We start from the raw sequence: 13281 nt of genomic DNA, 5'->3' as shown, positions 1-13281 counted from the left end.
CACATTTTATTAGCTTGTTTGCGAGAATGTCATGGAGAACCTTGTCAAAGGCCTTACTAAAATCAAAATATACTACATCCATAGCATTCCGTGTGTGTGTGTGAGAGAGAGAGAGAGATCGATCAGATTAGTCTGGTATGACTTATTTTTCAGAAACCCATGTTGACTTTTTGTGATTATGGCATTCCCTTTACAGACTCTCTGTTTAATGATCTGTTCTAGAATCTCTCCTGGCACTGATGTCCGACTAACTGGGTGATAATTGTTAGGATCCTCTTTCCCCTCCTTTTAAAAGATGGGGATAATGTTTGCCATCCTCCAGTCTGCTGGGACTTCTCCTGTTCTTCAGGGGTTGTATGGAGCCCTGGTGGCGCAGTGGTTAAATGCCTGTACTGCAGCCATTCACTCGAAACCACAAGGTTGCGAGTTCAAGACCAGCAAAAGGGCCCAAGCTCGACTCAGGCTTGCATCCTTCCGAGGTCGCTAAAATGAGTACCCAGACTGTTGGGGGCAAATTAGCTTACTTGCTAATTTGCTTACTTGCTGTTCACCGCTATGATCTTTGGAATAGCGGTATATAAACAAAACATATTATTATTATTGTCAAAGACTATTGCCAATAGCTCTGAGATTACATTTACCAGCTCTTTTAATACCCTTGGACATAGTTTATCTAGTCCTGGAGACTTAAATTAATCTAGATTCACAAGGTATTCCTGCACTACTTCTTTACTTATTCTGTGCTGAATTTCCCCTATTGTGTCCTCTGCTCCATTTTCCTCAGGTTGAGCACCTTTTTCCTTTTGTGAGAAGACTGAGGCAAAGAAGGGGTTGACAGCCTTTTCTCTGTCCCCTGTTAGCATTTCACCATCTTCTCCACGCAGTGGCCCTACCATTTCCTTCTTCTTCTTGCTGCAAACATAACCTTAAAAAGCCCTTTTTAGTGTTCTTAACCTCTCTAGCAGGTCTGAGCTCATTTTGTGTTTTTGCTTTTCTGACTTTCCCCCTACATGTGTTTGCTATTTGTTTGTATTCTGCTTAGATGATTTCCCCCTTTTTCCATTTCTTATACATGCCACATTTAAAACTTAGCTCAGTTGAAAGTTCTTTAGTCATTCATCCTGGTTTCTTGAGACAGCTCCCATTTTTCCTCCTCATTGGAACAGTTTGAAATTGTGCCTTCAGTATCTCCCTTTTGAGAAACTATCATCCATCCTGAACTCCCTTCTCTTTTACTATTCCTAACCACAGGATCACCCCCAGTATTTCCCTAAGTTTACTGAAATCATCTCTCCTCAAGTCTAGAATGTGTGTCTGACTATGTCTGGTTTCTCCTTTCCAATGTATAACAAATTCCAGGAGAACATGATCACTCCCATCTAAGGATCCCACCACTTGCACCCCACTAACTAGGTCATCTCTGCTGGTTAGGATCAGATCTGGGGGGCGGGGCATGAGCAATGGCCAGATAGGAACTGCCTAAGTGTTCTAAAATGGATAATTGCAGTTAAAAAAAAAGCTCCCAAAGAAGGAAATGTTTATTCTCTGAGGTGGAGCCATAGCAGGAAGATACAAGGAATACAGGAAGGTAAAAAAAAATTATTATCTCCAGAGGAGAGTCAGGAGAAAGCCTGTCCGGCATTAAAAAGTCAAACAGGGCAGCTAAAGGCTATTAATACAAACTTTGAGATAAAGAACTCAGCCTTGGAACTGCCTTAAATTGGGGTGTAATTAACCCATAAATTACAAATGGACAGTAGCTTGATTGGGAAGGGGAAAAAGCACTCAGTCATTAATGAGAATAGAGACTGCAATCAAGAAATCAGAAGACTATTCACCTGGAATACTATGTCCAGTTCTGGGCACCACAATTCAAGGATGTTAACAAGCTGGATTGTGTCCAGAGGAGGATGACCAAAATGGTGAAGGGTCTGGAAACCATGCCTTATGAGGAGAGACTTAGAGAGCTGGATATGTTTAGCCTGAAGAAGAGATTGTTGAGAGGTGATATGATAGCCCTGTTTAAGTATATGAAAGGGTGTCATATCAAGAATGGAGCAAGCTTGTTCTCTGCTGCGCCAGACAACAGGATCCAGAACAATAGATGCAACCTACAGAAAAAGAGATTCCACCTCAACATTAGGAGGAACTTCTTGACAATAAGAGCTGTTCAACAGTGGAACGCAATCCCTCGGAGTGGTGGAGTCTCCTTCTTTGGTGGTTTTTAAACAGAGGCTGGATGGCCATCTGTTAGGAGTGCTTTGATTGTGTAATTGCTACATGACAGGGTGTTGGACTGGATGGCCCTTGTGGTCTCTTCCAACTCTATGATTCTATGATTCTGTGACTAGGACGTGGAAGGGCAGCTATAAAAGAACAAGACAAGATTCTGAAATGTAAAGATATATCTTTGAATACTAAAGTTAGGATTGTTTATGCTTTTATATTTCCAATTTCTACATATGGTTCTGAATGCTGGACAGTGAAGAAAACAAATAGGAAGAAAATCAACTTGTTTGAAATGTTATGGTAGAAAAGAATTCTATGAATATCTGCTAAAAAGACAAATAAATGGGTCCTAGACCAAATCAAGCCAGAACTCTCCCTTGAAGCCAAGATGGCTAATTTGAGACTGTCATACTTTGGACTTATCATGAGAAGACAAGTCTCAATGTTAAAGACAATAATGCTTGGTAAGGTAGAAGGTAATTGGAAAAGAAGAAGACTGCATTATGGATGGGTAGACTCAATCAAGGAAGCCATGGATCTGAATCTGCAAGACCTGAGCAGCACTGTTGATAACAGGGTGACTTCGAGGTCTCATTCATAGGGTCATTGTACATCAGTCAACTTGATAGCGGTTAACAACACATGAGAATTCAGCATCTTAAAAGATATCATTACACATATGCACACACTTCTCCATTTTAGAAAGGAAATCTCAAAAACCAAAACTGGAAGGTGAAAAGGAATTCCAGCAGCAAGAACTACAGCTTGAAATTGTGCAGAGCGATAGTTTCCTAGCTACAGAATGGCACAGCAGCTAGTACTGCACAGAAAACAAAGTTCCTCTTCTCTTGTGAGCAACTGCAGCAGTTCTAGAATAAATGACTGAAATGTACACAATCCTGTGTATACAAGGAAAAACTGCATGCCATACACATATGAATCTCTCCTGTGCAGAGAAACTATCATGCCACCTAACCCAATATTTCCAATGGTACAGTGGTCCCTTGCCTTACATGGGGATCCGTTCCGGACCTGCTGCATAAGACAAGTTCCATCTATGCTCAAGTCCCATTAAGGATAATGGGGCTTGTGTATGAGGCAGTGCAAGCGCCGCAGTTGCACACACCATTCATTAAATGGTGCGGAGCTTCCAGCATAAAGTGGAAGCCACATAAAAGGCGCCCGTGTATGATGCGGGCACACTGTACTCTCTGTATGCAAAGCATGTACCTATCCATTAGTAAAGCCCTCTATCAACTGGAAGTGTATGGTGCACACATCCCTGATTATATGACAGCAGACATTACTAGCAGACATATGAATGTAGCCTAGCTATAAGGCTGGTGCATGTGGAAAACAAGGGAATTAGGGTATGCTGAGGAACCAAAGCAGAGAGCTACAGCTACTGTATGCACTCTTACACTCTATTGTTAGATACAGTGGTGTAGAAGAAAAGAACATTTATAGGAGCAGTGTACGACCATCTTTCAATACTTGCCCAGTATGAAAGCCTAATAAATAAGCAGCATTCTCGTTTAAAGTAGGCTAAAATTTATTCCACCTCTATAGTTGCATCAGTTAAGAATGCTTTAGATAATTTCTTTCATGGGTATAAATGCTCCTCTTTTTTAGGTTTGAAAACTTAGATGAACTTAGACAATAATGTCTTCCGTTTTCTAAATAAGAATTATATAACTGAGAACTAGCTTTCAGCTCATCAATCAGTACTTCAGTTACATATAAGCAGGTTCCCAAAACAACTATTTCAGTTGTAGAGAAATTAAGTTGAACTAGGACTCAAGGCCTTGCAATTTGGCAACAGCATGTATGTACTGGCAACCTCTTAAGGCACTTGCACTCTATGGCTGGTTTTCAACCACTTTCCAATTTTCAATTTACACGTATGTATGCGTTTAAAATTTAGTTTTCAAAGATGGACACATCATATATACTATGCAACGAACAAGTTTTAGGTTTTAGATACAAATGGCCCTGGACAGACGGGCCCTTTAGCATGTCCTGGTGACGTGCTACGGTTGTCATTTCCAGACGCCCTGCAACCCCAGGATGTCACCAGGACGTCATCACTGCGCGGTGCCGTATACATGGCGTGTGTAGCGATGACGTCACTGCTGCACGCCGTCCAGATGGGCGCACACAGGAGCGATGTGCTCGCACCGCCACAGGCAGTTTGCAGTGGCACCAAAAGGAGCTGCTTTTCAGAACTCCTTTGCTTTCCGCGTAGCCATGCAGCGCAATTTGGTTGCTGCGGTGCGGCTACATGGAAAAGAGAGGCAGCTCCTGGCGCTCTGTACCCTGCCAATGAAAGATAAAACAACAATGTCTTCTGGCAACCCAAAGACTAGCAAGTTTTATTTGGCACATTATCACCTTTAAGTTGTTACAACTATTGTTTTTTGTATCAATAGACTAACATAGCTATTCCCCCCCACCCAAAATTAAAATACTTTCCTACAAAAATTTGAAATGCATTTAAAAAATTAAGTTAATTTTAATCACCTAGCCTAACTGCATCTTCTCCAGCACCAGCAAGTGAAGGCTGTATGTTTCCTCCTCGTGCTTCACCTTCAGGGCAGTTTTGAGGTGACCTAACATCAACAGATGCTCCTGCGGAACTGCTGATCTTGCGACTTGGAATGCCTGAAAAATAAAAGAAGACATTTATCTAACTTGGTTTTACTGTCCTGTATTGTTATTATTTCACTGGCAGTCAGAATATACAGACTTCTATTTGATATGAAGCATCCAACAACAGTAAAGAACTCTGAGTGGAAGAAACTTCCCAAAGACTTCCTCTAGTTTCCAAATATTGCCTCCTGAATATCAGGGCTGGAGGAGGGGGCTTTACAACGACATGGAGGTTGCAGTAGGAACGCAAAATCTGCAGAGGCATACAGTATTGGGCTCTTAAGGCTAAGGTGCTGCCATACAATTTTGGCCAATTTCTCTTTTCCACAAAAGTCCTCTCCTCCACCATATCCGATGCCATTTCAAACAGCCACCTGAACCTTAGTGGAAGGATGTTATCCTTCATAATCTAACCCAGAGTTCCTGAAAAAAATACTGTATAATTTTGATATGCAGTGACTTACCAAAATCAAAACAACTGCTCAGATAGTGCAAGCTTATCAATCATAAATGAACTCACTGGATAGATTAGTCAGGTCACCAAAACAAGTGGACAACCTGTGGTTATGCTGCTGTTGCTGGATTGCAATTCCCATTAGCCTCACACATAATCATCAGGAGGTGATTGTGAGGGAATATAGGAGTAGCCACATCTGGAAGGCCACAATTTGCTCACTCCTGCAACAGAAGCAGTAAGTCATCTGCACAGACCTTGAGTAATACAACAATGTACCACCTGCACAGGCCTTGAGAAATACAAAAATGTATCACAATCCTGTAATTAAATATTCACATGACTGTCTAACTTTTAACAGAAACAATGTGGAGGTGTAGACCTGCAGAGCTCTACAATGATCTGTTCAGGCTGTGCAAGCTCTCACAAGAAAAAAGGAAGACACAGTACATGCAGCAGAGATAAATGAAAGAGAATCAATGCAAATGGGTAATTTAAACCTTTCTTGAATATTTAGGATAAAGTACACTTTAAAGACATGATGACAACTTCTAGCAAGGGTTTTATCTATAAAACAATATTGATAAGATCCTGAAGTAGAAGATTAATAGCATGCTTAACTATAATGCAAATATGAACAAAGTCTTTTTCCAGAAGACAGGAATAACGTACACATATCATGTATGTACCTGGAGGTGGAAGATATCCATGAAAGAGGACACTGCCACAGGAGGAACGCTCCAGCTCTTCACATAAGAGCAATCTTCTTACTGAAAGGCAACAGTATGTGTACTAGAAACACATTTAATATATTTAAATGTAATATACGTTAATCCATAATGCTTTGTATTTTTTTTATTGGCAAGTACATATTCGAAACTTCAATGAAGATACATGCTGAGTTTGTTCTAGGGTGAGCTCAAATTTCTCTTCCCATTTTGCTAAAATGAAAAGTGAGGATAAATCATTGCTAAGATTATTTTTGTCCTCCAGAAAGATTACTGAAGGGGTTTGCAGCATTAAAACTTCAAATTATAAGGTTGTGAAACCAGGCAGCATTACAAATACACCAAGAGGTCCATTAATTGGTAAGAATTAATATATGTTTTTAAAAACTTACCAGTGTATAATAAGCACCTGCCTTCATAATAACCTGCCTAAATACAGCCAATGAGAGACCTCTCAGTTCTAAATTGTGGTGCTGCAATGCAAGCGACTCTGATCCATATTCCATCCATGTATATGTCACCTTGTCGTGGGAATCAAAGAATGTGAAATCTGGGGAATAAGGCTGCAATACGTGTAGAAAAAAGAAGAAATCCTCCCTGTGGCTGCGTTTGCATGACTATGTGTGATGATGTAGAATCATCCCAGATGGCATCTCAAAGGTGAAAATGGTGAGGTAACTGAGAAGTTTCCCTGCTGCTCTGAGAAAGTTCAAAAGATAAACATGTGAATTTTCTCTCTCTTTGGTCTCCCCCAAAATAGAGCCAAATGTTCTTGCCTATGAACTTGTTGTAAACAAACAGTATCGTTTACAACAGTTTACTTTATGTAGGGTTTAACTATACATGAAATGTATTTTCAGTTAGACTTTATATGCCATGACTGAAAGGGTAATTGAGCAAGTTTAAACTAGTGAAAATTTAAATAATATATTTACCTAAAGGTGTGATTCCATAAAATTCTGCTTCATGCCTGAGTACATTAATACTCACTCCTCTACAAGAAAGTAAACATGAATATTACTTCAGTAGCTTTATGGTCAAGAAATTAAAATTCTAAACAAAAGCAAAGCTTAATCTATTTTAAGAAGTCCCATTTTCACATGCCAACACAATACTTTAGAAAGACAATTGAATATTGTTCTACAGGGTACTGATAAACAGAAACGTCTACATGAATTTAATTAACAATTCTTAAATTTAGGCAATAATTCTCCTTAAAGGAGAACTGACCTACTGAGCTGAAGCTTGGCTCTGTATAAATAATTTGTGTTATAGTCAACATTATGATGACAGCCAAAAATTTTTTTCTCCTTCCCAGTGCAGTCCTCTGGATCACCTGGAAACCAGGTCCTGGGGGTCCCCCATCCATGGACTGTTTGGAAGCAAAGAAATGGCTGCAACGTGGAGGGAGAAATCGCACCGCTCCTGTTTCCTCTAGATTCCATTGTTTCACCAGCAGAAAACGAATACTGGATTTTGTCCTTTAACTGTTACTTACATAAATTACAAAACTAAAGCAACTCTTAAGATACATATGTGCTGACTAAATGACCTGTCCCACCACCTACAGAACTAGGAGCTGTCAAACTGAGCATATGTACCTCACAGTGAGAAACACGCATATAAAAGAAAGGTTATTTCTTTTATGTCATTTAGGTGCCACTTATGTTTGATGTTTTTTTTCAGGACTAAGTCTCAAAAGCTAACAGATATCTCATGCTTGATATTTCTTTGCTACACTAGACTGCAAAGTTTCTGGTACATGATGTAAAAGCTACAGAATAAGAGGGAATGTAAGAACTCACACATGAGAGTTAAAGGCTTAAGATTCTGCTAAAACCCAGTATCCCCTTCAGAATTTCTCTAGATGCCCATGTCAAACATTTTTAATAGTGAACTGCTCTGTTGAACTAGTACTCCATCTCTACGTTTTGTGATATTAGGTGACGCTAAGAATTCAACTTATTCATGCAGGGTAAGGCTACCAATGGTTACTAGACATGCTGACTCACTACATCCCCTTCAGTATCAGAGGCAGTAAACCCCTTAAATACCAGCTGCTGCAGAATACAAGGAGGAGAGTACTGGCACACTGGTGTTCTGCTTCTGCACACAAGTTCCTTGAAAACATTAGAGCTGCAGTTACACTCATGTCCTGCTTGTGGGCTTCAGAGAAACTTGGTTGGGATGGGAACAAAATGTGAACTACACAGGCCTGTATTTGGTCTCATTCAACAGGGCTCTTCCTGTAAGTGTTTTAAATGATAGCAAAAATGAGAGTTACTTACCGCAAATCTAATTCTTTTGTTCGAAGAAAATTTAAAATAGGTGCAAAGGCTGCAGGATCTCTGTCAATAAATATCTACAAAAAAATGAGAGCACATTTATTTGTTTTGCACACATATTTTAAAAAAGAACAGCTATACCACCACTATGTACTCTTTAATTTGTTGCTGGTTTAATTTTTTAAATTGTTGTGGAAATTTTATGCTTTTCATATATTACTTAATACATAACTAAATACAAAAACCTCTAACCTCATTCAATTAAGTGCAAGCAACAGCATGTCATTCTGAAAGGCGTGTAGGTGAAGAACTCACAGACTACAAACAACAAGGACTACTGTGACAAACTGTAGCATTCTCTCCTGCAGGCTACTAAAGCAACTGATTAGCACTGTACAGCAAACAAGAGATGATCAAGAGAGAAATCTCCAGTCTAGAAGCACAAGTAAGGAATCTCTACACAAGCCATTAATGCACATACCTTCTCCAAGAACAAGAAAACCAGCTGCAAGATACATTTCTCTTTCCCAATGAAGAAGAAACTTTTCTTACTCCACAACCTACAACAGTAATACCATGAACCCAGATAACAATATTGTAAATCTATCAAGCTTCACCTTGAGTAAATCAGAGGAGTCTTTTCTGTCACAGGGATTATCCTTCTGCCCATCCAAACCCACACATTATAGGCCTTCTTCCGCCACCTACACCTCAAGGAATACTTCATGGACAGTGGCACTACTAAAGGACAAAAAACTCACAAGGATCACCCATCTCCACTACATAACATATATTGGGTATATTACCCAATATACAACACAATAGCTCTGAGTCATAAAAAGAAGAACTCCACATGGACTCCTCCTGATGGTTGGTGCATAGAACACCTCCACTGCTATACCCAGGCAGAAATAATCAATAAAAGATATAATTTACAATCTTAGCCACAAGAAATAAGATGCTATACACAGCCCCAAGAACAATCCTCATCAAAGACCATGACAAAGGAGGAGATGTAGTCATCATAGACAAATCTGACTACTTACAAGAAGCTGTGAGGCAACTGTCCAACACTACATTTTATACAATACCAACTAACGGTCCCACAAATGAATATCAGGAGGAGTTACTCAGACTACTCAGTCAATTTCCCATGGAGGTGTAGAATCAAATTCAAACTGACACACCCTGCATTTGGATAAATATGTATTATCCAAAATACGTAAACATGGCAACTCTGGACAACTCATCATCTTAAGGACTAGAACACTGGCAGCTGGTGCCTCTGGATATATGGACGATATCATTAACACATATGTCACTAACTCTACTTGCTATGTGAAGGACACTACCAACTTCTCGTACGAATTACAGTTCATCTACAACTTCCAAACACCATCTTATCCATTATAGATGCAGAATCTCTGTATACCAACACCCCACAGAAGTATGGACTCTAAGTTCTCAGGAACATCATTTCAGATCAGACCATATTAGAACTAGCCACCAAGATCTGCCACTTTGTTCTCATACATAACTCCTTTACTTTTGGCCGCCTTCCAACTCCAAGCTGTCTTGGATTAAACCAATTATCTGGACCCATTTCAAACTGGCTTTAGGGCAAGATACGGAGTTGAGACAGCCATGGTCGCCTTAGTCAATGATCTCCGTCTAGGCATCGACAGAGGAAGTGTGACCCTGCTGGCGCTCGTGAACATCTCAGCAGCCTTTGATACCATCAACCATGGTATCTTTCTGGAACGCCTAAGGGAGTTAGGTATCAGGGGCACTGCACTCCAGTGTCTCCGTTCCTACCTCTTAGGAAGATTCCAGATGGTGAAGCTGGAGGATAGTTGCTCCTCTAAGAGAGAGCTGACATCTGGTGTCCCTCGGGGTGCCATTCTATCCCCCATGCTATTTATCATTTACATGAAGCTGCTGGGAGAGATCATCCGGAGACATGGAGCGTGGTGTTATCAATATGCTGATGACACCCAGATCTTTCTCTCTAAGTCTCCGACAGTTACAGTGACTAAGGATGGAATCTCTCCTCTGGATGCCTGCCTAGAGTCAGTAAAGGGCTGGATGAGGGAAAACAAACTCAGGCTGAATCCAGAGAAAACGGAGGTATTCGTGATAGGTACCCCAAGTCTGGGGATGGAGATTTGTCAACCAGTCCTGGACAGGGTCACACTTCCCCTAAAGGACAAAGTTCGCAGTTTGGGAGTACTCCTGGACTCATCTCTACAGTTATCATCTCAAGTGGACGCGATGGCTAGGAGTGCTTGGTATCAGCTTTGGCTGATACGCCAACTGCGTCCCTACCTGGACAAAAAGGACCTTGAAATAGTGGTACATGCACTGGTAATCTCTTGTTTAGATTTCTGTAATGCGCTCTACATGGGGCTACCTTTGTACCAAGTTCAGAAGCTTCGATTAGTTCAAAATGCGACAGCCAGATTGGTCTCCGGAACTCCTAGGTCAGACCACAGAACAACAGTTCTAAAATCTCTTCACTGGCTGCCAATTAGCTTCCGGGCGCAATACAAAGTGTTGGCTATTACCTTTAAAGACCTATATGGTTTGGGCCTGAGTTACTTGAGGGAATGCTTCTCCTTACATAATCCGCCTCGCACTCTCAGAACATCTGGTAAGAATTATTAGATTATTCAAAGGTCAGGCTAACAACAACTTCCCACAGAGCATATTCAGCCATAGCCCCCCCAAGTTATGGAACAACTTGCCAGAAGAGATCCATCTTATTACCACTTTAGATGCCTTCAAGAAAGCACTTAAAACGGATCTCTTCCGGCAGGCTTACCCACCCGACCTCTTATAAAGAACTTAAGGAAAAATTCCACTTCTGATCACAACTGTGCATTTTAAATGATGTTTTTATTGTCTTGAATGGATTTTTTTTGTTTTATTATATGTAAATTAGATGTTATTGTTGTTTTATGGTTATTTTACAGTTGTAATCCTGCCTCAATCCATTGGGAGAGGTGGGAAAATACAAATAAAATTATTTGTTGTTGTTGTTATTGTTATTATTATTATTATTATTATTATTATTATTATTATTATTATTATTCTGGTCCCGGGGAAAAGAGTTGACTACTGTTCCTATTATGTCATTAATGTATCTTATGTCTACAGACTAGAGATACTTTCAACGATTACACATCAAAGGGTAGAAAGTTCCAGACAAGGCTGCCCACTATGCCAGAAGTATGAAATAATCCTGAGATGTCTCTCAAATGGCACCTACGATCTGATGAAACTGGCCTTAAGTTTCACTTTTTTCTCTCAAAAATGCCAGACATTTCTAATACTGAAAAAATAACAATATGACTTAAGTTTAAGTATTATGACCAGGACACATAGTTCTGTAAATCATCCCCCACAATCACACATATATTTCATTGTTTCTGCTGCCTATCAGTGAAAACAATGAGATAATTGAAATGGGTCTCCTATGTAAGGCGAATCCTCCAAGTAGGTCAGCAGATGCTGAACCGGACTCGTCTTCACTGGCAGGCAACAAGGCCATGAGTAGCCAGGGTCACATCATTTCAAAACTAAATTCAAACCTAGCTTTTCCAATATCCCACCAGGCAAATCTTGATTTATTTTTCTTTCTTATGACTGGAAGACCAGAATCAACAGGTCACTTAAAAATATCAGTAACCATTAGGGGGTAGAGAGGATGGGGGGCTTGGAGATGTCTCATTCCGGGTCACCATGAGTCGACGACATGAAAGCAGCTTAACAACAAACAACAATATTTTAGAAATATATGTAAAACCAAATACCGGAGTAACACTCATACAAGGTCTCAAGTTAATAAGAAAACTACTTAAAAACTTACAAATGTAGATCATAAAATGCCCTTCACACCTACTATAGGCACTTAAGATTATCTATCTATATACAAGTAGTAAAATGAAATTGGCCACAATGTATTTTCTTTCCAGGGTTAAAGTTCAGCCTCTCTTTTCAGACACAGGATAGTGATCTGAATGCCTCAGTTTTCTCCTGTGTCCTGACACTTTTGCTTAATTGGATTATTAATTTTGGGGGATTTTTGTATTCGCTGTGAAAGCACTTCATCTAATAACCACATGATGCTCTCTGGGAAACAGAAAGGTGAGATGGTTCACCTTCAACAAGGCACACAGCGCTACTAACCTATTCAATACAGTGAACCCCTCCATATCAGGATTTTTTTATCCATGGATCTAGCATGAAAATATTTTTAATTATAAACTTTCAAAAGCACCTTGAATTTGCCACTTTAATTAAGGGACGCCATTTTACTGTGCAATTCTACTAAATGGGACTTGAGCACCACAGATTTGGGTATCAAGGGGGATCCTGGAACCAAATACCAGTGGATACCCAAAGGCTCACGTACTGTATATCCACATGGAGAGTAGATTGAGGAAATTACTTTGTTTCTTTCCAGAACCGGATAATGATTTCAGTAGTTGCCTCACTAAGTTTGCAGAGGGGGCGACCTCCGCTATTTTTAATGGCATGTGCACACAGGGCCTGCCCATTCAAGGCTATAGGTTTATATGAACAAACCTTTGTTTTCGCGGGGGGGGGGGGATGGATCCCTCCCCACGAAAACGGAGGGCCAACTGCTCTTCAGTTTTCTTCCATGCCCTGACTTTTTGCTATTAATTTCTCTGATAAAACCACTTCATCAAACAACACAGGTGACATCTCCTGGGAGGAGTAAAGGTGAGATGGTTCAGCTTCAACCGGGGTCCAATCACGCTGCAAATAATCCAGTCTGAGACCTCTTTAAACTGCCCTGGCTCAATGCTAGGGAATTGTGGGAACTGATTTTAGAGTTTAGCCTCTCTATCGAGAGCTCTGGTGCCACAATAAACTACAATTCGCAGGATCCCTAGCACTGAGCCAGGGCAGT

The 13281-nt window shown here is 40.3% G+C and overlaps 1 protein-coding gene across 1 annotated transcript in view; it reads right to left on the bottom strand.

The window, feature by feature from the left end:
• Positions 1-13281, bottom strand: part of KCTD3 (potassium channel tetramerization domain containing 3) — a 95708-nt gene that overhangs the window by 34871 nt on the left and 47556 nt on the right. The window contains exons 3-7 of the mRNA XM_042444948.1: positions 8827-8905; positions 8349-8422; positions 6996-7054; positions 6022-6102; positions 4750-4890 (exon numbers count right to left, since the gene is read on the bottom strand). Coding sequence (XP_042300882.1) covers positions 4750-4890; positions 6022-6102; positions 6996-7054; positions 8349-8422; positions 8827-8905 — 434 coding nt within the window. The remainder of the gene's footprint in view (positions 1-4749; positions 4891-6021; positions 6103-6995; positions 7055-8348; positions 8423-8826; positions 8906-13281) is intronic.

Source organism: Sceloporus undulatus, chromosome 1 (assembly GCF_019175285.1).
Source record: "Sceloporus undulatus isolate JIND9_A2432 ecotype Alabama chromosome 1, SceUnd_v1.1, whole genome shotgun sequence".
Classification (NCBI taxonomy): domain Eukaryota; kingdom Metazoa; phylum Chordata; class Lepidosauria; order Squamata; family Phrynosomatidae; genus Sceloporus; species Sceloporus undulatus.
This window is presented reverse-complemented; position numbering and strand designations above follow the sequence as displayed.